The 26,112-nt window shown below is 39.8% G+C and overlaps 1 protein-coding gene across 3 annotated transcripts in view; it reads right to left on the bottom strand.

Moving 5' to 3' along the window:
* TTC27 (tetratricopeptide repeat domain 27) overlaps positions 1-26,112 on the bottom strand; it is a 168,888-nt gene that overhangs the window by 137,142 nt on the left and 5,634 nt on the right. For 2 of the 3 annotated variants that reach the window (XM_027623115.1, XM_027623117.1), the window contains exons 4-7: positions 22,828-22,968; positions 17,560-17,662; positions 5,766-5,930; positions 3,502-3,635 (exon numbers count right to left, since the gene is read on the bottom strand). In XM_027623115.1, coding sequence (XP_027478916.1) covers positions 3,502-3,635; positions 5,766-5,930; positions 17,560-17,662; positions 22,828-22,968 — 543 coding nt within the window. The remainder of the gene's footprint in view (positions 1-3,501; positions 3,636-5,765; positions 5,931-17,559; positions 17,663-22,827; positions 22,969-26,112) is intronic. The other variant, XM_027623116.1, reaches the window with a different exon arrangement.

Raw genomic sequence — 26,112 nt, 5'->3', positions numbered from 1 at the left:
AAACTTTTAAAAATGATTTAACTGAATACATCAAAAATACTATTCTTGTAATATGCGTCAACAGAAATTTATTAATTAGATATTATACATTCTTTTCTTCATAGTCTATGAAATCTGATGTGCCTTTTACACTTCAGCACATCTAAAATTGGACCAACCAACTTCCCAGTGATTAACAATCACACGTGGTTGATGGCTACCATAGTGGACCATGTAGCTCTACAATATCCCAAAATTCTCGTCTTTTCACATCCTTAAGGGAATGCATCAACCTACTTATTAATACACAATGTTTTCTTTTGGTTTTTTGCTTGTTTTTTGGTGTTTTTTTAAAGACTTCTTTTTAAAGATTCATTTATTTGAGAGACAGAGAACGCATGTACGAGTGGGGGGAGGGGTAGAGGGAAAGAATCTTCAAGCAAACTCCCCACGGAGCACAGAGCCAGACTCAGGGCTCCATCTCACGACCCTGAGATCATGACCCGAGCTGAAACCAAAAGTCGGACATTTAACTGACTGAGCCACCCAGGCAACCTTAAAGATTTTATTTTTAAGTAATCTCCACACCCAATATGGGACGCAAACTTACAACCGTGAGATCAAGAGTCATGTGCTCTACTGACTGAGCCAGCGAGGCGCCCCTAATACACAATGTTTAATAACACATCCGTACGATAGCTTTACAAATCTCATCTGATCCTTTAACAAAGTGTGATGTGGGAAAAACAAATGAGGAAACTAAGAATACCATAACTGTCCCAGATTCTCACCCTAGGCTAGACAGTAAGGACAGGACAGAGACCCAAGTCTCCTGCCATCCCAGGATCCCTCCCCTCCACCACCAAAGACCTGAGATATGTCAGTGTTGGCAGCATGGCATTATTTATTTGCCAGACACAAGCAAGTCATCAAAACAGCTTTGATCTTCATTCAAAATTCCCTATGTTCCTATTCTGCTCTTTTGAAATTAAAATGGGTCTGCCGCAGTACCTACTTACCTAACTGTTCTGCAAGTCCCAAATTTAAAATATTGTTCTACCTCAGTCCCACCTGGACCTTGTAACATTCTACTGAATCAAGAAGCTAGCACATAATTTATCTCCCATATGCAGGACACACACCATATTTAGCATTAAGGCATATTTCTCATTAGTGACGCTGATCATGTATGCATGTGTTTTTTGTGAATACACAATTGAACAACTAAGAACAAATTGTCCTTTTTTAAGACTTTTTTTTTTTTGAGAGAGAGAGAGAGAGCATGAGCGGGGTTGGAGCAGAGAGAGAGAGAGAGGGACAAGCAGACTCCGCACCAAGCACGGAGCCGGATGTGGGACTCAATCCCACAACCTGAGATCAAGACCTGAGCTGAAATCAAGAGTCATCAGCTTAGCTGATGAGCCACCCAGGCATCTCAAGAACAGAGACTGTGTCTTTCATGTGCACATCAGGGTTGCTCCTAACTGTTGGCTTATTAAACCCTGATCTCCAATGGCTTAAGTCTATGTAATTCCCCATTAATAACAGATTAAAAATCTAAGAAGGTCTAAAGGGAAATACGTTCCTCACTGGCAATAAAGTTACTGTTTTCTCAATTCTAAGATATACATTTTCACACTGTAACATTTCTAATCAGGATATATTTTGTAATAACTAAAATTGGTATAATAGTGATCCTTTTTTTTCCCCCCAAGGATTGGTTATTAAAAAGACAGTGTACTTTAGGGACACCTGGGTGGCTCTGTCAGTTAAGCATCTCCCTTCAGCTCAGGTCATGGTCCTTGGGTCCCGGGATTGAGCCTCACAAAAGAAAATTGAGCAGACAATTTTCTTTTCTTTTTTTTTTTTAAGATTTTACTTATTTATCTGACAGAGAAAGAGAGAGCATAAGCAGGGAGAGCAGCAGGCAGAAGGAGAGGGAGAAGCAGGCTCCCCGCCGAGCAGGGAGCCCGATGTGGGGCTCGATCCCAGGACCCTGGGATCATGACCTGAGCCGAAGGCAGACGCTTAACCAACTGAGCCACCCAGGCGCCCCTGAGACAATTTTCAGTAAGAGAACTCTATATAAAAAAACAATAAACAATGGATTACTGAATTGAATGTGTGGACTGCAGAATGGAATCTCTTTTCACTGATGCTTATGCGATGGCCTAAAAATCAGCTTTATGGCAGTTAATCTAAGACTTAGGGAGGGGCTTGGGTAGGGAGGGGCTTGGGTTACATCAAAAGGCTTAGGAAAAAAAGGGGGATCTAAAGAGGAAAGGCCATACACGTAAGGAGGGAAGAGAGGTCTGAGGCAGGTAACAGCACCGTGTTCCCTGACCAGCATCAACACAGCAGTGGAAACGCACTTCACTACAGCTCAACCTGCATCAGGAAGTACAGACAGCACCCTGTGTAGTCTTATCCCTGAGTTTCTACATCCCTCCCTCCCTTCCTTCCTTCCTTCCTTCCTTCTCCTTAGAATCAACCGCGGTTCCTCCCTGAAGTTATCTCAAAAGCAAACAAGAGAGGGCTTGGAACAAGCCCAGCAGTGTGCAATAGCTCATCAAAGGCTTTCCCTGGGACTCCTGACTGCTGTCACTCTTTGTTCCCAGCCCTAGTCCCTCCTCTGGGCACTATTTTCAATGCAGAATAGAATTTTAATGTTCAGTGTACCCAGGGTAAATTTGTTTATAGGCTCTGGAATGAAGGGTAGGGCTTCAAAGACAGTAACATCAGGCAAAGGACAACCAAAAGTGTTGGCTTGGAATCTCCGCAGTAAGAAAATATAAATGCTAATGACCTCTATGGAAGCAGATGGAAAGGCATTTAAGTAGGTAAACTGACAAAGAGCCATAAATTTAAGCTACAAGAAGAGAATGCATTGGGCTGGCTAAGTTGGTAGAATATGTGACTCTTGATCTCAGGGTTATAAGTGCGAGCCCCCATTGGGTGTAGAGACTACTTAAGAATAAAATCTTAAAAAAACAAAAACAAAAACAAAGAGAATGCATTAGCCAAGTCAAGAAAAACAATAAGGCAGCAATCAGCCCAATAATGACAGTAACAAAGGATCAGAACACTGGTAAAAAGAAATTCTTATCATCTGTTCATATATTTTGAAGAAGCCTAAGAAATTTCAAGTCTCTTAATATTCAAAAATATCCACAGAAGGCAAAAGTTAAGGCAACAAATACAGTAGCAGCTAGAAAAATTAGGCTCTACCCAGTCTGTCTTTTAAATTTTTTCAAGGAACAGTAATACATAACTGACTGCATTACTAATTCATATTACTGAAGTCTAAAAGAAAAACGACATTTTATCTCTATTTAAGGGTAAAAAAGGCTTAAACACACGTTGGTTTGCTTGGGTATTTTCTAAAACCCCCAGCTACCATGAAAAAGCTCGAGAAGGAACAAAATGAAGCCTCTTACCAAAACATTCAGTGTTTCTATAAAACTCACCTACTAAACCTGTTAGATTTGGATGGTAATTTAAATAACTTACAATCCTACTCACCTTGGTTAAATGTTCCTGAGGAGTAGGTGCTGGACTGAATTCACAATGTGAAAAGGCATCCCCTTCCTTTCTTACATCTAGAATAAGCTGTGCCACATAATTTTCCTGGAACCGTGTCCTTTTCCCCAAAGCACCTGAAAAAAACATATTAAATTGTACTTAATGATTTGTCAATCAGATCTACTGTACAATCATGAAAAGTAGTATTTTCAGAGTACTTTAAAATCTGTAAAGGTGTTTATCCATTTCACATAAAAAAAAAAAAGACCTGCAACTCGGTGATTATCTTAAAACTACTTATAAAATTATAAAGCCAGGGGCAGAAAATAAAAAATAAAAATAAATATAAAATTATAAAGCCAGTAAGCTATGGGGGCAGAACTCAAACCCAAGATTTATGCTACTAGATTACAGATACTCACTTTTGCATCAAACTACCTCCTTCCCCAAAAATTTTCATAGGTAGAGGAAGTATCATCATCCTCATATAACAAATGAAAAAACAGAGGTTCCGAGGTGTAGTTACTTGGTTAAGATCACGGCGACTTTCAGTCTCAGAGCCAGAGCTTAAAGCCAGGGTATCCAGGTTCTAAATCCCACTGCCTTTGTATTATTCTATCTGGCTTCATTTAACACCAACATTTTTTCCATTTTGTATCTGAAATAACTTGCTACAGAATAGCTTTAATAGAAGCAACAGTTCTAATATCCACTCTCTGGCAAGCATCAGATTACAAAGACCCTTGATTGTAAAGACCAGTCTAAGAAGTCTGGATTTTATCCTGCAATGAGTCTGGATCTAAATTATACATCAACCTTTTAAACACGCTACACAAAAACAGCTACTGAGATGGTCTAACACAGCTCACTTTTTTCTAGAAAGGCTACAGTTTAATGGAAAAAAATAGTAATCTGATTTTCATTTTATATTTGTGAGTACCACATTTGTATTTTTAAGTTCTTTGCTCTTAACTTGGAAAAAAATATGAAGAACTAGCTAGTAAATATACCAGCAGTTAAAGCTGACTATACAGAATACTGTGCCATTAGTTTTTAAATAGCCCAAAAAAAGTCCCCAAGGGCCAAACCATTTAAAAACATAATCTCTGAAGCTAACCTCACAAGTCATATTACATGCAACTATATTTTCAAATACAGACAAGACTCCAACTTATATATGGCGATTGTTCCAAAAGTTCTAAGCTGGATATTTAATAATTTTCCCCATACAAACAATGTAACAAAAGATGGCTAAGATCCCAGACCAGGCCCCAAAGTCATATTTAACCCATAATATACTTGAAATATTTTATTGACAAGACCAGCTGAATAGGAAGCACAGAATTTAGGGGGTAAGAATGGACCTTAGAGATAATCTAAACCAAATCCAGGAAGGACAAATAGGTTCAATCACTTCGACCTTCACAGACACAGCCTGGAATGCTGAACTCAGGTTCAAGAGGTGTAACAAGTGGTGTGCTCGAACTGATAAGGTGGGACTTCATTAACATGATCAATACTGAATGGCAATGATATTGTAACACCCCAGGGATACAGCAAGACAGAAAGAGCGACCAAAGTTTCTTTTTTGTATTCAGAAGAAATACAGAGGTTTTTGGAGAAATTCTGTAACTTATCTGTTCATTCAACAAACGTCTGAGTGCCAACAATACATGAGCGTTCTAAGGCACTGAATCTAAAACAGTCGACAATTTCTGTTCTGAAGACAAAAAAAGCAGACGGAAGCCATAGGTGGGTATTTACAAGAAAGGGCAATGTAAAGACGCCACACCAAATGTGGGAGTCAGGAGGAACTTCAGGAAACTCACACCCATCAACAAATGGTCAAAAGTTCATTTGTGGGGGTGCCTGGCTGGCTCAGTCGGTAGAGTATGTGACTCTTGATCTCAGGGTCTTAAGTTCAAGTCCCACACTGGGTACAGAGCTTAATTTAAAAAAAAAAAAAGAAAAAGTTCATTTGTGTACTACCTGGCTGCCATATATATATATATATATCACTAACATGTGCCTAACCAGACTGGAAAATAAAGGGGAATCTCCAGGAATAAAGAAAATATTTCATTTCAGACTTGTTCTAAAACTGTGGATTTTTTAAAATAAAATCTTTAAAACTGATTTTTATAAAGCAAAGAATAGAAGAGAAAAAATCAAATGCAACCAAACAATATAGCCAAACATACAATGTCTATGTTACTTTTATCATAAAAATAAGTTAATCATCCACAAAAAGTAACAAGTCTTACCTGTCAAATCAATTTGTAATTTGCTGATGTCTTTAGCAATGTTGAACTGATCTTTTGCTTTTGTATATTCATAATAATATAAAAATATATATGCACACTCCAGATGGAATTGAATAGCCAAATACTGACCAGAAGCACCTACAAACAGATCCTCTAGTTTCATCACTGCAAGACATAAGATGAAACATTAAAAACTATGATGAAAATGAAAATCTATGATTACGTAAAATGAGCAAATGAGTAAAATGTTGAGTCCACAGTACGTGAAGCATACATATTGCACAGTCCCTGCTCTTAAAAAATTTTAAATCTGGGGTGCCTGGGTGGCTCAGTTGGTTAAGCGACTGCCTTTGGCTCAGGTCACGGTCCTGGAGTCCCGGGATCGAGTCCTGCATCAGGCTCCCTGCTCGGCAGGGAGTCTACTTCTCCCTCTGACCTTCCTCCCTCTCATGCTCTCTCTCTACCATTCTCTCTCTCTCTCTCAGTAAATAAATAAAAATCTTTAAAAATTAAAAAAATAAAAAAATAAAAATAAAAAAATAAAAAATTTTAAATCTGGAAGATGAGGAACACAAGTACAATCACAGTTCACAGCCAGCATTCTCTGAGCACTCACATGTTCCAAGCAAAGAGCTAAGAACATTATATACATCCCTCCTTTACTACAATCCTAGGAAACACAATTCATAAACCTGCTCTAATTTTAGAGTGCTTGTTTTTTTTTAAATATTTTTAGTAGGCTTTTTTTTTAAGATTTTATTTATTTATTTGAGAGAGAGAGACACAGTGAGAGAGGGAACACAAGCAGGGGGAGTGGGAGAGGGAGAAGCAGGCTTCCCGCTGACCAGGGAGCCTGATGCGGGGCTCAATCCCAGGACCCTGAGATCATGACCTGAGCCGAAGGCAGACGCCTAACGACTGAGCCACCCAGGCACCCCTAGAGTGCTTAATTGTGCTATTAAAAAATATAGCAACACAAAGTGAAGATGCAAGGTACCAAATGAATCTACAAAGAGTTAAACACTACAGAAAATCTAATGGAGAGATCAGCTTAGGGTTTCCCTCATAAAGAATGCAGAAGTCCTCCCTTCAAAGGAGAGACACACATACAAAGATATATATGACCATATGAATATCAAATATAGAATGAATATTGGTTTAGCAGTCAGATTCTGATTTCTCTAAATACCTGAGCTGAAAAGACGGGAGGATAATAACCTGATAACACAGTGACTAAAATGAAATAACTCTCTAAATTAACTATATGTAATAAAGAGGTTAGTTGACACACACCAAGATGCAGGGGACATCTACAGGTCACCTGGTCCATACCTCTACAATATCCCTGACAAACGATCCCTCACAAAATGCTTCCAGTAATGGGTTAGTCAGCATTTCACACAGCAGTCCACAAGAATTAACGCATAATGTGAAACTAATATAACACTGTAGACTAATTATACTTCAATTAAAAAAGAATTTTTAAAAATGTTAAAGAACTAATGCAAAAAAAAATGAATAGGAAATGCACTCCAGTGTCCCAAGACGGGAGAATCCATTCTCTACCATTCAAGCTGAAAAGGAAGGGATATACACTGAATGCCCACTCGGCCTGGCACGAGGTATTTTACACATCATGTTATAATTCTCACAATGATGTCTTTGAGGTTGACACTATTCCTATTTGATTCATTAGAAACTTGAACTCAGCTTACCAACTAGTCCCCTCAGTTGTTAAGTGGCAAAGCCAGAATTTGAATCAATGCTTATTGGGAAAACAGGGGCAGGAGGGAGTTGGCAGAGGAAGAATACGTGCGTAGAGGTGCCATTACACAACCCAATCTCCTTCATCACCTAATTATCTGACAGAAATACTTATAGCAATGAAATAGATATCTTTTATTTTCTCCTGAACTGAAATTAAAATAAGTCTGAAAAAGAAAGTGTTTTTCTCGGGCACCTGTGTGGTTCAGTCAGTTAAGCATCCAACTCTTTATCGCAGCTCAGGTCTTGATCTCAGAGTCATGAGTTCAAGCCCCACGTTGGGCTCCATGCTGGGTGTGGAGCCTACTTAAAAAAAAAAAAAGTGTTCTTCTATATACTGCCAGCCCTTTAAAGAGATTCTCTGGACTCAGAGTAAGTCAAGATGTACATGTCTTACTTCAAAAGACAGACAGGTCTTTTTGAAGAACATGAACTTCTCACAATGAAACTCCTTCAGCAGATCTCCTCCACACAAACCAAACTCAAGAAAAGCTGGAACTGGTAATATTCAGTGCTCTTAGTGCTTTTAATTAACTTTCTTTCCCTTTGCCCATTACTCCTGAGTGTCTAGCCACTTTTCTCAGAAATATAGTAACCTTCTATCATGCTAGCACAGTTCACAAGTGACAGGATTCTTCTTAGCTGTCGATGACACTAAAGTAATCTTCCCAAAAGGTTCTGGATACAAACATATATCAAGGGATGTGAAACTTGGCCAAGGTTTTTTAAAATCTCTCAATAAACAAAGAAAGGCTGTTTTTGCATTTAAGTAGATGTCTGATGGATAGCTCATGTAAGCCTAGGGAAGGCTATCGAATTTAAACTATCCTAATAACACATAAATACGTCACATAGATGCCCAAAGCCAGTTCTCTGTATTATCTCCGCTCCTACCTACCTACCTATCTGTGTGTGTGTGTGTGTATTTGTATAATTGGCTTTGAGCTCGTACTTCTGCTTATTCTACATCTTATGTGTTCAGCGTCAAAAATTGTTAAATAGGAAGATAAATCCTGATTTTTTTTTAAGAATTAGTTTAATCTTTAAATTCTAACAGCATGTCAAATTACTTTTCCAATAAAAACACTTTTTAAAAGCTGGATTTAGGAGCACCTGGGTGGCTCAGTCAGTTAAGCATCTGACTCTTGGTTTCAGCTCAGGTCCTCATCTCAGGAGTGGGATCGAGCCCCACATTGGGCTCTGCACTTGGTGCAGAATACGTGAGATTCTCTTTCCCTCTCCCTCTACCCCTCCCACTGATGCTCTCTCTCTCTCTCTCTCTTTCTCTGTCTCTGTCTCTAAAATAAATAAATAAATATTTTTTAAAAAAATCTGGATTTAAAATGTTTACTATATTCCACAGACCAGACAGGGCCCCAGGCACCCACTGAAACCCATGGCTACATCACAAGCCTGGTGAGCCTGCCAAGGGGAAGCCCTTTATTTTTTTTTTAAAGATTTTATTCATGGGGTGCTAGGGTGACTCAGTCAGTTAAGTGTCTACCTTTGGCTCAGATCATGATCCCAGGATCCTGGGATCCAGCCCTGGGTGGGGCTCCCTGCTCAGTGGGGAGTCTGTTTCTCCCTCTCCCCCCACTCATGCTCTTTCTCTTTCTCTCAAATAAATAAAAGCTTAAAAAAATAAAGATTTAATTCATTTATTTGAGAGAGTGTACACACATGCATGAGGGGGGATGGAGACAAGGGGGAGGGGAGGGACAAGCTGACTCCATGCTGAGCGTGGAACCCAAGGTGGGACTCAATCTCTCAACCCTGACCTGAGATCATTACCTGAGCCCAAACCAAGATTCCTACACTTAAGTGACTGAGCCACCCAGGCACCGCTAAGGGAAGCCCTTTAAGCTCCTAGGAATTTTAGATGCTGAAAACATTCCCTGTGCATGGGATTCGATATTATATGGTTCACCAGGATCTGCTGTGGCTGGCCTTGGGCATTTTTTGTTAACTAGTAAATTTAGAAGATCATGTGATGTTGGAGTAGGAGGATTAATATTGGTGACTTTAGGATTCTGACTCAATTGTAGGTATAATTATGCAAAGCTAAAAATCCAGGAAAGAATTGCCAGAGAAGGAATTAAAAATAAGATTTTATATGAAACTTGAAATGTAAGTATGTAAGTATGAAAGTACCCACGTTGATCCTGAAAGAAAACAAACCAAGGGCAACAGCAGCAACTGAGCAGAGTCTCAAGCACAGAAAACCCAAATACAATTCACTGGAGTCAGTGTGAACAAAGCCGAGGTCAATATATTAAATGCTGTAAGTACCCCAAGGACTGTGTAAAAATAAATAAATAAATAAATAAATAAATAAATAAATAAATGTGTAAAATATTTTTATGTTAACAATTATGCTGAGAACAAAGGAATCCTCAGAGAACAAAAACTAAATGAAAACCGAACCTCAGGAATTAAGCATGTACTGACACCACATTCTGCCCTAAAGCTAACTACCAAAGCTTAAGGACCTGGGAATTTCATTTTTATGGCTGCAAGGAACACCAAAGACAAAAGATGAGGAGGCCTGGACCACCCAGAGTAGCCAATCTAGCAGAAGACTCCATTTGAAGCTGAAACTCAAAGAACTGTATCTTCACTGACGGTTAAAAGGAGCTAAGTCTGCCCTGCAGAAGAGGTCAGCAAGAAAAGTGGCACTAGGAGAAGGGGAAAAATGTATCCTACGAATTCATAATCATAAGCCAGCCTTCACAGATTTGTGACATCACGTCAAAACAGGAAAGTGCTAGCCAACTCCAATTCATTTCCTCTAAAAAACAAAAACAAAAACAAAACAAACAACTCCTTTCCTCCCTGATCGCCATACTTCTCAAGTTGACTTCCTACTGCTGCACCTCCAATGGTCCTTCCTTCTCCTGCCTCTCCCCTTCTCAACGATTTCCCTCTATTCCATCCTTTGCCTTTTAATCAACATCTACTGGATTATGACAGATGCTTAGAATTGTGCTAGATCCTACAGCAAGGTTTAAGCCCTGATCTTCCCTAACGAGAGGATGGGAAGAAGACCTAGGAGGAGAAGACACATAATCATTATTCAACACACGGTTAATGTGATGTGAGATTGTGTGGTACTGACCGTAAGTACCAAAGAGGGAAAATCCGTAAAGCTGGGAGAGTTAAACAACCCTTTTCAGGAGGGCAGACCTTGAAAGACGGGTAGAAATTTGGCTCCAATTCACTTCTATTCCGTAAGGCTCACAAAAGAAGGGTCCACACGGCTCTTGTTCACTGCTGTATATGCACCACCTATCATAGCTGGTGCTCCATAAATACCCTAGGAGTGCACAAGTGCATAACCCTTTGATGGCTACCACCAAGATGAATATCTAACGTCCCGATGACCTAGCTCCTCATCACCTGACATACAGCCCACCCTCCCACTCTACTCCGGCCATTCAGAACTACCGGAATTCCCAAGCGCACAAAGATGTTTCAAGTCTCTGTGTCTCTCTTTGTACATGTGATATGCCCTTTCCAACTTCACCTAATAAATTCTTACTCATTCTTCATGAGGCACTTTGTGAAGCCTTCTCTGATCTCTCAGGTTTAGACTAACCACATCCTTTGCTTCACTCCTTCCTCGTTATGCCCTTTGTTTCTACTTGTATTTTTGCCCCTGCCTACCGCATTCATGGATATCCCTAGCACCTAGCGCAGTGACTGAAACACAGCAAGCATCCCAAAAACAATTTTTATTAAATATGAAATTGGATAGAAAATATAAAGTCAAAGATAAAACTGGAAATCATTCACGGCTTTCCTCATCAAAAAAAGTGACATGATGAAATTGGTATCTAGAAAAACCAATTCAGTACTGACGAAGGAGAAGGAACAAAGGCCAAGGAAGAGCCTACAAGTCAGGTACAACCCTTCAGATGTGAAGTGATAGTGACGGTAGCCTTAAGTAACTGGGGGGCTGGTCATATAGAAGGAAGGACAGATCGACCCAGTCACTGTCTGTTGCTCAACAGCAGTTCTGTCCAATGAAACTTTCTCTGATGATGCAAGTATTCTCTAGCTGCACCGTCCAAAATGGTAGCCGATAGCTACACATGGCCTCGGAGCACTTTGAATGTGGCTACTGAAACTAAGGAACTGAATTTATTTCATTTATCTTACTTTATTTAAATTTAAATAGTCACAGATAGCTAGTGGCTACTATATCAGGCAGCCCAGCTCTCCAGCTAGCAGTTGTAAGTGATGAAATCACAGCCTTTTTCAATTAATAAAAGGAAGGACTTTGCAGCAATTATGGATCCTAACAATGGAATGCACTCTCTCAAAGTAATTTCGGAAAGTGCCCAAGGAAAGAGGAAATAACTCTTCTGGATACAATCTTCCAATGGATTCCAGCATTAGGATGAGTGGAAAGCTGGCCTAAGAAGAATCACATTATTCTATACCTGGAAAGGATTCAACAATCATTTTACATGGAAAGAATCCTTGGTTTGGAAGTCAGATGAGTTGCCTAAGGTCACACAGGGAACCAGTGACAGAGTAGAAACTCAAAGCAGATCTTAAAACACCGTGTCCTGTTAATTGTCTTGACTGTGATCATTTCAGAGGTGTATGCATATGCAAAACGTCATCAACTGCACACTTTAAAATATGATTAAATACTGTAGGTTAATTATACTTCAAAAAAGCTGTTAAAAAAAAACAAACAAAACCATCTTAACATCCTCTGTCAACTCTTCAGTTCTATCTCACAGAGTTATTGTGAGAAATAAACTAGTTATTGTATTTAAAGACTTAGAACAGTGCTTGGTATGGAGCTAGCACTATAGAAACATTAACTGCATTATCACTATTAGATACTAGAATTCTGCCCTACTGACCAGTTGCAGAAATGTAACGGAAAGAAGAGGGGGCGGGATTGGAAGTTACAAACCCTAGATCATAGGTCTGGCTCTTGGCCAATCTGTCTCAGTTCTTTGTAAAATGAGTTAATTAGCCGAACAAAATAATCTCTAAAGGGTCTTTCCAAACTAAAGATTTTGGACATGGCCTAGGATAACAGTTGTAGGAATGGAAAAGGATGCATATGGGACCCTTAGGGAAGAACTGATAAGATTTAAGAACTGGCTAGATGGGGGCGCCTGGGTGGCTCAGTCGTTAAGCATCTGCCTTCGGCTCGGGTCAAGATCCCAGGGTCCTGGGATCGAGCTCCACATCGGGCTCCCTGCTCGGCGGGAGGCCTGCTTTCTCCCTCTCCCACTCCCCCTGCTTGTGTTCCCTCTCTCGCTGTGTCTCTCTCTGTCAAATAAATAAATAAAATCTTAAAAAAAAAAAAAAAGAAATACACAGTATGATGAAAAACAGTGAGTCAATGATGAACACACAATTTTGAGCTTTGGATGCCTCAAGGTTTAAAGAGAGGAACATGTCAACCCAGTAGACAAATATTTATTATTTTAACAAATCAGTAGGTTCTCCGTGGAAATGATTCATGACCTTCTGGATGCAAATGTCACCCAGTACATTTAAAATGTATGCTAAAACCAAAATCCCTTCTTATAAGATTATTTTCATGCTATGTTAAAGTGAAATCTCTATGGATAATTAAAATTAATCATATTCAGTATATTTAGTAACATTCATTCCAAAGTTATCAATTAAAAAAAAAAAAATTCAGTGCACTCATCAGTCACCAAGAGACTACTCTCTCAATCAGCTCTTTTGATGTGGAAACAATCTAAGCCTAGAGTCACAGAGTTGCTTGTAGCTGTCACAGCAGAACTCTCAGACAAAGCATTTCGACCTGTTTTCTCTTAGACTTCTTCATAAGCTCATCGTCAAACACTACACTGCAATATTACATCTCATGCACTATATGGAATGCATTTTCAGTATTGGCTCCCACAATAAATGGCTGTGTGTGCACCTAAGCAGTCTTTTAGAGAATCGTGGTTTCACTGGTGTGACATCCAAAAGAGTGCCTCAATCACACTGAGGAGCATACTTTGCAAGACTCTAACTTACTCCTTTCATAGATGTGATCAGTCCAGCAAAGTTATGTGGACATTCTGATGGGTTCTATTCCATTACATTGTACTGATGTCACATTCCTGGACAAAAAGATAAAGATCACAGTTGTTCACGAAATCCTCACTTTTGTTTCAAGGACTGAAAAAAATCCTGCCAACTTTTTCACGATCCTTCAAGGGCAACATTTCAAATATAATATCCTTCTCTGGACACTGAGCAGTATTTCAGTTATAACTGACTACTTGGTCAACATTTGGGTCAAATCCCAGAACCAAACATTTTTTTAAAATAAACTTGTTTATGAAATGTTGCAGTTTAAGACTATCTGCAGACCTACCTAAACATAGCCAAAAAGGACCAATTTATGACCAGATAAAATGAAAAATGTTGTCGATAAGCCTAGAACAGCAACATAAAAAATGCTTAGTTATAAGCAAAGCAAATGATATGCTGAAATATACTGCAGAAAAGAATCAAGACCACGTGGGGAATGAGTCACTTAAGAGTCATATTTTCCAGTCTTAGTTAACTCTTTCTGTTTGGAAACTTAATTTTACCCCATAGAATAGAATTCTCTCTAAAACACACCATATTGTTCTTCCCTTTTAAAATGGCATATAAGGAAGGGTATTTTTTTCAAATGTGACTTTCCCAATAGCAAATGCATCAAATCTGATTTCCTATAAAAAGAAAAAACAAGTCCCAGTGACATCTTGTTTTTTGTTCGCTTACCAATTTTCCATACAAGTATAACAAAGCATAGGAAACTGTATAATATCCTAAGCAGTACAATGTAATTACCTTTCTACAAAATCAAACCATGGGCTGAATAGCGATGTCATCTTATTCCAAATGCTTTCACTATCCTCTGGAAAAGGCAACTTTTTTCCCCATTACTATCAGTGATGTTCAAGTCATCCTTGACTTTTTTTTTTTTTAAGATTTTATTTATTTGACAGAGAGAGAGACAGCGAGAGAGAGAGAGAACACAAGCAGGGTAAGCGGGAGAGGGAAAAGCAGGCTCCCCGCCAAGCAGGGAGCCCGATGTGGGGCTCGATCCCAGAACCCTGGGATCATGACCTGAGCCAAAGGCAGCCACTTAACCATCTGAGCCACCCAGGCGCCCCCAAGTCATCCTTGACTTTCAAAACTTTACCCAATTTCATGAACTAGAAACTCATCCCCACTCTTCTTCCTCCTTTGCACTAAGTTCATTTATGGAGCATCTCTCACATCATTTCAAAAATATGCAACGTCATGAATGGGGGAGACTCAGGCTACACAGGCTTCATTTTACTAAAGAGAAAGGACAACATGTCTGCTAAATGGGGCATCAGGTCTTCATTTACTCAAAGGTTCACTCTGTATTTCATTTTGAAGAGAACTCCACCCCTAGGCAACACTATTAGGAGAGATTCAAAGTACATATGGCATCCAGGTAGGATCAATTTTGTCCTAACTGCTATAATATTCCACTTTTTGAAACACTCTTGTACAGAAATTAAGTCAGATGCAAGTTGTTACTACTGAGATGAAGGACAAATAGAGGAAATTCTAAAACTTCTTCCCTAAAAGTACATGTAGAAAGGCCTCAATAAACCTTAGCTGTTGTTATTCAACAAACATGTACTAAATACTTATTATTTTCTAGGCACTATGCTAAGCAGAAAGAGGTTAAAAAAAAAAAAACCCAGCTCACAAGGAACTCACAGTCTAGAGAATCTACAGTCTTAGTGAAAACAAAGATGGTGCAGTTGGCTAATTTTGCTCATAAAAATCTTTTATAACCCAAAAGCATTAAACGAAAGACTACTATTGTAGGCAAGAGGGATAGACGACTGTTTTTCAGTTCTGTTACTTAAGAAACATTATTGTATAGAAAAAAGTTAACTCCTTGTATGTAATAAAACAACTAACCTATCATATGTCAGGTTTAAATTCTGTAGCAGAATATGTGTGTGTGTGTGTGTGTGTGTGTGTGTGTGTGTGTGTGTGTGTGTGTGCGCAAAGTCTGATTTAACACCTTGCTAATTCCACAGTCTTGCATTACCTAAAATCCTAAAAGAATATAAATGGTCTAAGTCTTGGCAAAAAATAATGTAAATGAATCAATTACTATACTCATTGAATATTATTTTCTTTACTTTCCCTTTTTGAATCATGTACAGATTTTCATTTTATCTAAGATCAGCATATGCTTATGTATTTCTACCCTAGAACAAAAAAAAATTGAGAAATTAATTTCAACCAAATTACCTAGCTTAGTAGTATTTATTACTGCACAAACTAACGTCCTCTCTAGTGTGTCCTCTCTAGTGTACCCCGCCCAGCTTGTTACTACATAGATGTAACTTAAAGGAAACAGACTAAAGAAAGGTATGGGAGCTTCTTGCAGTTATGTATGTGCACATGTTGAGTTGTTTTAGGCCTTCGTGAATGTCTACTCCATCAAGTACAGATCACTGCTCCTCCACCCCGAGGGATGCAAACGACCCCTTCCCCCACGCATCCCCCTTTATCCCTGGGCGATACGTCCCAGGACCCCCAGTGGATGCACGAAACCACAGTAGTACCGAACCCTATATATACTACACTTTTTCTCTCTCTCAAAATACGTTATTGTACTGTGCTCAGCCTTCTTGTGATGATGTGAGATAAAATGCCCATGGGATGGGATGCAGTGCGGGAAATGACGCAGACATTGTGATGTAGCATGACGCTCCTAACGACCTTATGACAAGAGGTCAGAAGGCAGATTATCTGCCTCCAGACCACAGATGACTGCAGGTAATTAAACCATGGAAGTCCAAACCATGCATAAGGGGGAGCACTGAACACACACATGCACATGTATACATACTCACGCCATACATACTCTTGCTATGTGAAACAAGTATGGGCTTTGGAATCAGCCACACCCAACGTCAAACCCCTTCTCTGTAACTCTGAAGTTCGTTACCAAGTCCAAGTTTATCTGTGTTTAAGTGCTTCTTCACTACAAGGGAATCTGTTTTTGTTTTTGCTTTGCTTTGTTTTGCAACTTTTGCTAAGAATAATCATTCCAAAAGCCCAGGGAAACCAAGTGTCAAGGTACCCAAGATTTTCCTCTTTTCAAAATGCTTCCCTAGGAAATGTGAAGGGCAACTGTAACAAAGGCAGTGGGGGGCACTGACAGGGGTGTGTGGTTTATTCTTTCATTTACATTTTAGGTACTTTTGTGTATATATGTTACATATAATAAAAAAATAATATAAAATGTAAAAATGCCTCTCTACCTATTGTCATCCTTAGTAAAATGTATTTTCTGCCAAATGTTAAAAAAACCAAAGGCTTTCTTCATGTGCTTAACAGGATAGTGGATAAATAATTTTCTACTCTGCATGTAATTTGGCACAATTTACTCCAACTGGAGTCTGTTTCCTTCAAGGGTATATCTATGTAGTAACAAGCTAGGCCAGAATACACTAAGAGGATGTTAGTTTGTGCAGTAATAAATATTACTAAGCTAGGTAATTTAGTTGAAATTAATTTCTCAATTTTTTTTGTTCTAAGAGAGAAATACATAAACATGTTAATCTTAGATAACATGATTCAAAAAGGGAAAGTAAGGAAAGTTAAGGAATTTTTTTTTAAATAAAGTTTACATTTGTTTCCAAAGAGGCTTCCTAGATTAAAGAACAAAGAAAAACTAAACTACTTTTAAGCAATTGTGATAAAATCATGGTAACGTGCATAGAACAAATCATTTTCTAAATAGGCTATATAAATGATAATGATTACCTCTTTTAAAATTCAAAGGCAAAAAGAAATTCTATAATCTGACACGCCAATAATTTGTGATATTCCACACCCAGAAAAAAAGGGGAAAAAAAGAAACAACCTCAACCAGAAAGTTACTATTACCGATAAAAAAATAGTAATAATAAACTTTTAAAAAGGCCTGTCTCAGCTGAGAAATGAGCCTGGAGCTGCGAGCCTGCGTCAAACACAATCTGCTCCATACCTTCCTCGATACAGTCTCCAGCAAGAGCTGAGAGCTGCGGGGAGCGCTCCTCCAGTATCTGCTGGTGAACACTTGCACATCTCAAAGTCCACCACGGCAAGCTCTACGGAAAGAAAGTACCACGTAAGCTGAAAATAAAAGCCCCTCTAAAACACAATGTTCACATTAACTGAAATTAGTGTTTAGAATTTTTTTAACATCTGTGAAATTAAATGTACTCTTCAACAAACTTACCCATCCACTGCTGTGTCCTCAGTAATACCCAAATCCACTTCTCCCTCTTCCGCAATAACGCGTCTCCTCCATCCTCTCACAGCCTATATTTTTAGCCAATTGGGCTTCCTGATGCCATTTAGAACTTAGTATCTCCTTTAAAATGTCTGCTGTTGTCACCATCCTGTGTCCGCTGTGGCACCCCCTCAACGCCATAATCCACGCAGCCGTTCCCCCGGGGAGGCAGAGTGTGGGGGTAGGGGGGTGGGAGGCTAATTTTTTCCCTCCTCTGAAATTCTAGCATACTATTCGTACTACCTCCTTTGCAGATACATTCCGCTGCATTCATGGAGGTCATCCCTAGCTTTCGGTGTTGTCCACTATCTACCCAATAAGACAAGAAGTCATGTCCTGCTCATCTCTATATCTTCCTCAAAGCAATATATTTTGCACAAATTAGACTGTAAAAATTACCTTAGTTTCAAATATTTTCCAAAACTAAGACAATCCCTTCCACATCCTTGTGAAACCCTCCCATGAAGCCTTCTCCCAAGAGGGTGGCACACATTGATCTCTCACTTCTCTGAACTTCTACACTGTTCCTAGAAGTTAGCAGCACATTGGACAGCTCTTGTGTTTCAAGAGTTTAACTCCACCTGGCCCAAACATTTCTGAGGACAGAGACTGCATTTCATACACTGTCTTGACTAATGCACAGGCAGAGAACACAGTAGGTTTTTCTCTATTGTCTGGTGTTGTTCTTACTTGATCACAATTAAAAAAAAGGAGGGGAGGGCTCCTGGGTGGCTCAGTCAGTTAAGCGTCAGGTTATGGTCCCAGGGTCCTGGGATCAAGCCATCAGATTCCTTGCTCAGCACGGAGCTGCTTCTCCCTCTCCTTCTGCCTACCACTCCCCCTGCTTGTGCTCTCTCTCTCTCTCTCTAATAAATAAAATCTTTAAGAAAATAAATAAAATAAAATAAAATAAAATAAAATAAAATAAAATAAAATAAAATAAAATAAAATAAAAAGCCTGATCCTGGGACACCTGGATGGCTCAGTCAGTTAAGCATCCAACTCTTGGTTTCAGCTCAGGTCACAATCTCAGGGTTGTGAGATGGAGCCCCACATTGGGCTCCAAGCTCAGTGCAGAGTCTGCTTGAGAATCTCTCTCTCCCTTTCTCTCTGCTCTTCTTCCCGCTCACCTGAGCGCTCTCTCTCTCTCTAAATAAAAATAAAATCTTTAAAAAAAAAACACTAGATCCTTATTAAAAAAAAAAAAAACTAACAAAAAAAGAGCAACAAGCCCACACAGAAGCATATACAGTGAAGAGCAAGTCTCTCTTCTGCTGCCTCAGTGCCATTCTCCTCCCCCAGAAAAATCTGTAACTCCTGCCAGCAACAAGTGACTCAGGTTTGGCAGCAAATCCTTTCCTTTTCTAGACATGGGAATTTAGACAGAGCCAATCAAAGAGATTGCCCTTTAAAGAAAACATACATCAGGGGCGCCTGGGTGGCTCAGCCAATTAAGCATCTGACTCTTGGTTTTGGCTCAGGTCATGATCTCAGGGTCGTGGGATGGAGCCCCGAGTCAGGCCCCCCACTCAGTGGGGAGTCTGCTTCCTCCCTCTCTGCCCCTCCCCCTACTTGTGCACTCTCTCAAATAAATAAATCGTTAAAAAGAAAAAGAAAACATATAGCCTCAGATGCTGAACCTTTAAACATCAGATCTATACATTACCTCTTAAGCCAAAATATTTATCCTAGGGGGAGGAGGAGTATGAAAAACATAGAAAAAGCATAGCCTGTTTTTCTATTGGAAATAAAAGTGCCCTTTTCTATTTGCCAAGAACGGCTGAACAGAAAACCTGAGGCATTAATAAAAAAGAAACTTGAAGCCTTGCTCTAGTTTCTAGATCCTGTCTCCTGATTTTAGCACTTATTACAGAATGTTCTTTTTTTTTTTAAGATTTTATTTATTTATTCATGAGAGACACACACACACAGAGAGAGAGAGAGAGAGAGAGAGAGAGGGGGGCAGAGGGAGAAGCAGGCTCCCAAGGAGCAGGGAGCCCGATGCGGGACTCGATCCCAGGACTCTGGGATCATGACCTGAGCCGAAGGCAGACGCTTAACCATCTGAGCCACCCAGGCGCCCTACAGAATGTTCTGATTGGAAAGCTACACTAGTCAATAACCTCCTAGACGTCAGGAAGCATAAGTGTACTAAAAAGGCACCCAAAAAAATTTTGCCAGCTTATTCCATTTTTTCAAAGATTTTATTTTATTTTTTTATTATCTTGTTAATCACCATACATTACATCATTAGTTTGTGATGTAGTGTTCCATGATTCATTGTTTGCGTATAACACCCAGTGCTCCATGCAGAACGTGCCCTCATTAATACCCATCACCAGGCTAACCCATCCCCCCACCCCCCTAAAGATTTTATTTTTAAGTAATCTCTACACCCAACGTGGGGCTTAAACTCACAACCCCGAGATCCAGAGTTGTGTGATTTACCAATTGAGCCAGCTAGGCACCCTCCATTTTTAAAATAATTATAAATAAGGAAACTGATATTCCAAAGAAATTAACTAGCATAACGTCACACAGCTATTAAGCGGCTGAGCCAGACAAACTCTGGTCTGATTCCAAAGCCAAGACTCTTTTTACTCAACATTTACATCTTACTAATACTAATCTATATACCACAGATTAAAGGATTAGGGGAAAATCACCTTCTTTTACAGTTCCCCAAAAATATCATAATGAACAACTTGATACATTGCTTACAAGTAAGCCTATTCAAAGCTAACTTAAAAAGGTAAAATTAACTTGGATAGGTAGAGGACACTTCTTTCATTTTATCCTCACTTACCAAAGAAGTCATTTTTATATCAATATTTAGAAAATGACATATTAAAGATCCAAAGAAAAAAGAACTTTAGTGATTTCACTGAAAGGCAAGATTTCAACACAAAGTGATCTTTGTGTGGTGACGTGTAAAAGAAAACAGGGTTGTAAGCCCAGGTGAGAAGTTGTTTAGTATCCGCCAAGCAATACAAGTACTTTGTCTCTCCAACCCTACCATATGACATCCACAACCAGCAGTTCACATACCTACTGGTTCTCCTAAGTTGACACCACAGATATCTTTTATTTTTTTAAAATGCTTAACAGAGCGCCTGGGTGGCTCAGTCTGTTAAGTATCCAACTTTTGATTTCGGCTCAGGTCATATCAGGGTCACAGGCTCTGTGCCCAGAGCAGAGTCTGCTTGTGCCTCTCCCTCTGCCCTGCTTGAGTGCACTCTATCTCTAAAATAAATAAATAAAATCTTTAAAAAATAATGCTTAACATAATTGCTGATGACAGTTTTCCACCAACAAAATTTAAAACTGTCTCACTCACTTATTAATGACTCTAGTCTCATAGAAAGAAAATGCCACTTGGGCAGCCCTATGCCTTGGTGGTACTTGCTTTACAGCCAAGTACTACTCATCCTGTAACACAGCATTACACTCAGATCAACTCTGGAAAAATTTTTTAATTCAAGCTAACATGGCTAAAAAATCAAAAATAAGGCTTTCTGTCTACTCTGACATATTGAAACCCTTCTAGTAAAACTGATGCCAATCCCTCTGGCTTTCATGACAGTAAAAGAGGCAAACTTGCATTCTTACCTTTTGTCTAAACTGAAATACTTGGGAAAATAAGCCCTTACACAGTAGAGACCAAGTCTACATTCTGACAGTTGAAAACTGTGTTTCTCAAAATTTTTCAGCCAATACTGAGAAATTGGGAGGTTTCATATAAAATTTAGATTTATTATTTCTGGTAATATGGGTCAAGTTGTCACAATCAGAACGGGAGTCAGCTAGCTATAATCTGCAGGCCAAATCCAGCCCCCCTCCCCCTATTTTTGTACAGCACAAGAACCAATAGTTTGTACATTTTTTTAAAAGATTTTATTTATTTGGGGGCGCCTGGGTGGCTCAGTTGGTTAAGCGTCTATCTTCGGCTCAGGTCATGGTCCCAGGGCCCTGGGATCGAGCCCCACATCGGGCTCCCTGCTCAACGGGAAGCCTGCTTCTCCCTCTCCCACTCCCCCTGCTTGTGTTCCCCCTCTTTCTGTGTCCCTCTCTGTCGGATAAATAAATAAAATCTTTAAAAAATGAATAAATAAATAAATAATAAAAGATTTTATTTATTTGAGAGGGAGAGTGAGAGAGAGAACACGAGCAGGGAAAGGAGCAGAGGGAGAGGAAGAAGCAGACTCCCCACTGAGCAAGGAGCCCGATGCGGGGCTCGATCCCGGGACTCTGGGATCATGACTTGAGCTGAAGACAGATGCTTAACCGACTGAGCCACCAAGGTGCCCCCAGTTTGTACATTTTAAACCACTGAAAAAACCACAAAAGAATATTTTGTGATATGTGCAAAGTATGTAATTCTTTACTTAAAAAGAAACAATGTAACAGGGGCACCTGGGTGGTTCAGTCTGTTAAGGGTCAGACTCTTGATTTCTGCTCAGGTCATGATCTCAGCATTCTGAGATCAAGCCCCATAGTGAGCTCCACACTCAGAGGGGAGTCTGCTTGAGATTCTCTCCCTCTCCCTCTGCCCCTCCCCCTGCTCAAATGTGTGCACGCACGCACACACCTTCTCTCTCTAAATAAATGAATAATCTTTAAGAAATGATGTAACAGACATTCAATAAATGCTCTACTAAATCCAACCTGAATAATGAACCAAGGTAGGATGTGAGCCAGGAAACAGTAATTAAGATCCACTAAGATCCACAGTAAGAGTACTGAACATACATACGATCTGTATAATCCTTCAAAAGGGGCTCAATATAGTAACATTTTGTATTAGATGAATCTCAGAGACGGAGAACATTTTTGCTTATTTTCATCAGGTTTTAAAGTGAAATACCTAAAGAAGACTTAGAAAACACACCAAAACACTGTCAGCATCACACCTGAAATCTGATGCTACTCAGCACAAGTCACCCTTGGGTAAGAACCCACTGCCCTCTTTTCTCTCCTTACCTGAATAGCTGTCAGTTTGTGTCTCACATTGACAAGAATGACTCGTGCTAATAAGAGCAGGATAGGCTTTGAGGCCGGGCTGGAGACTGATTCACCATCTAGAACAAGCAGATTCAGAACAACTGCATCCAGTCCTTTGACCTGAAAAAAATATATAAGCCAAAATGACCTAATTTAACAAAGTATTAATCTTTATAGGTTTTGGAGTAACATATTTTCCAGTTAATTCAGCTTTGAAACAAAGGCATCAATCTATTACACAGCACTTGGCACTGGACAGAATCATAACCTTATAAATGCCACTGGGGACCCACAAACGCAGGCCACCCTGACAGACGGCCACTTATATGCTTGCGCTTTAGAGAAACAACAAAATCAAGAAAATGCTAGTATCAAAGAGCCTTCATTCTTTATAGATTTACTTACAACAAAGTATCATCTCAATAAAAAGCATCCCTACGTTACTTATATTAAACACGCTTCACATATGCATTAGCTGACAAATGTCATTACAAAGGAGGTCTGCTCCATAATTCCTTTTTTTTTTAATGTTTTATTTATTTATTCATGAGAGTCAGAGAGAGAGAGAGAGAGAGAGGCAGGGGCAGAGGGAGAAGCAGGCTCCCCGATGCGGGACTCGATCCCAGGACCCTGGGATCATGACCTGAGCCGAAGGCAGACACTTAACCATCTGAGCCACCCAGGCGCCCCTGCTCCATAATTCCTAAGCCAAAGAGTCAACCAGGTCTTACTTATCAAATGCTGAGTGGGCATATAACCACAGACCAGTGGGAACAGAAGGCTGCAAAAAAAAAGGGATGCCTTTGAAAAGTCCACTACTTGGCTGAACAGAGATTTTCTACAATGGACAAGGCACCTGTGTATTTTGGTTTTGGTTTTTGGGTTTTTGTTTTTTTTATTTTTGCAGAGGGAGTGGGAGAAGCAGGCTCCCCACTGAGCAGGAGCCCAATGCGGGGCTCGACCCCAGGCTCCTATAACCCTGAGCCAAAGGCACACGCTTAACGACTGAGCCACCCTGGCGCCCCTCTGTGTTTTCTGAGATGTGTGCTGTATAACTTTGATAGCTGCCACAAAATAGCAAGAATGCTTCCCCACTAGGAACATGGGCTCTAATGTCACAGACGCAGGATAGTGTCCTTTTCCTGCCCCTTATTAGTTTGTGGGTATAGGTAAATTTTTTAACTGAAGCCTCATTAAATACAAAATGAAATAATAGAACCCACTCCTAGATTCTTTAAGGATTAAATTAAATAATCCAAACAATGCCAGTGCCTGGTTCAGTATGTTGAAGTACTCAATATGGCCAAGAAAGTAATGCTGTGCATTCATCCACCATCCTACCTTCATCACTGAGAAGTGTAACAGAGGAACAGACAACATGAAAGAGCACCCCCAAACCACAAATAAAGCTTCCCATTATCTACACTAAGGGCAAAGGAATTTATTTTAACTTCAATAATTAAGAAACTATTTTGAGGGGTGCCTGGGTGGCTCAGTCGGTTAAGCATCTGCCTTCAGCTCAGGTCATGACCCCAGCGTCCTGGGATCAAGCCCCGCATCGGGCTCCCTGCTCTGCGGGAAGCCTCCATCTCCCTCTGCTGCCGCTCCCCCTGCTTATGCGCTTTCTCTGTTTCTGACAAATAAATAAATAAAATCTTTAAAAAAAAAAAAAGAAAGAAAAAAACTATTTTGAAATTATTACAACTACTTCAATTTTACAAGGAAATAGATACAAATTTAAGTGCAGTTGAAAATCACAGAGAAGTCAGTGAACAGATTCCAGCCTGTTTTCCAACTCCCCAACCAATGTTCTTCCTGCCACTCCATGCTGCCTTCCCCGCAGATCTCTTCCTGCCTCCAGGCAAGGTTCAGGACCCTGCCAAGCATCCAGAAAGGCTGCAAAGACAGGGCCAGGATCCCTTCTAGCCTTCTGACTGGGACCACTTACCTCTCAGCATGCTACTGACACAGAGACACTAGAAGAGGCCCCGTGTAGAGGAGACCCTCACCAATGAGCCCGAGGTGTCTTGTGAGAGCTCCAAATGCAGGTGCTGAACACACCAGGGAATATACTCACTTAAGAACTTGGGAGAAGAACCTGCCTAATGTACCCAGACTGTATCTGCACCCTCATCAAGTTCTCTTCTCATACAAAGATGTCAAAATAAAGATTTAACCACCTTTATTTCCCAAAGTCCAAAGCAAACTGGTGAAGTACAAGAAGTATGAATCCAGGGCACCTGGGTGGCTCAGTCGGTTGGGTGGCCAGCTCCTGACTTCAACTCAGCATGATCTCAGGGTCATGGGATCAAGCCCCACGTCAGGTTCCACGCTCAGTGGGGAGTCAGCTTGAGGATTCTCTCTCTCTCCTTCTCCTTTTGCCCCTCCCCTGCCCTGCCCTCAGTCTTTCTCTCTCTAAAATAAATAAATCTTTAAAAAAAAAAGAAAAAGAATCCATATTCTAATCACTTTGATATGAGAAACACATCTAACTGTTCTAGCACAAATTTAGATCATTCTCTTCTAAATGAAATTCCTAAAGATAACAAACAAGTAATTTAGTATGCAAAAAAATTATAGAGATAGCCTATGATATACCACCTGGGTATCATTACCTCTGATATTCAAAGCCAGGGGTTGGTTATTAAACCTCCTACTCTTCAATTCAAAATTCTCTGGAGATGGGCGGCACCTGGATGGCTCAGTCTGTTAAGTGTCTGATTCTTGATTTCGGCTCAGGTCATGATCTCAGGGTCGTGAGATGGGGCCCTGCTGTCCGATTCCACACTCAGCAGGGAGTCTGCTTAAGATTCTGTCTCTCCCTCTGCCCCTCCCCCCGCTCACAAACTCTCCTCTAAAAGGTATAAATAAAATCTTTAAAAAAGAAATTCTCTGGAGATGGTATTAACAAGACAATAAATAAATGCGTGAATGTATGAATAGCCAAATATACACATTTCTCTTCCCAGTGCTACCTTGCATCATCATGAAAAAAATGAAATGCTTTTCTATCTTCTGTTTAAGTAAATAAGCCTCTGCCTACCCTCAAGATATTACACTGATATTCCAACTGAGTTCTAAACGTGCTTCCAGAGGTTTGGGGAAATGGTCTGTTTTTAAAGAGGACTGCTTATATTTTCAAAAAAACAAAAACAAAAAACAGACAAAGCAAAGGTTACAACTCTTAGGAACAATTCCTCAGTCAAGACAGCATAGGACATGTAAAAATATAAGTATTTATCACTATAATAGTGAAAAAAATTT

Source organism: Zalophus californianus, chromosome 8 (genome assembly GCF_009762305.2).
Source record: "Zalophus californianus isolate mZalCal1 chromosome 8, mZalCal1.pri.v2, whole genome shotgun sequence".
NCBI lineage: Eukaryota > Metazoa > Chordata > Mammalia > Carnivora > Otariidae > Zalophus > Zalophus californianus.
The sequence above is the reverse complement of the archived record's forward strand: the minus strand, read 5'-3'. Positions and strand labels throughout refer to the sequence as shown.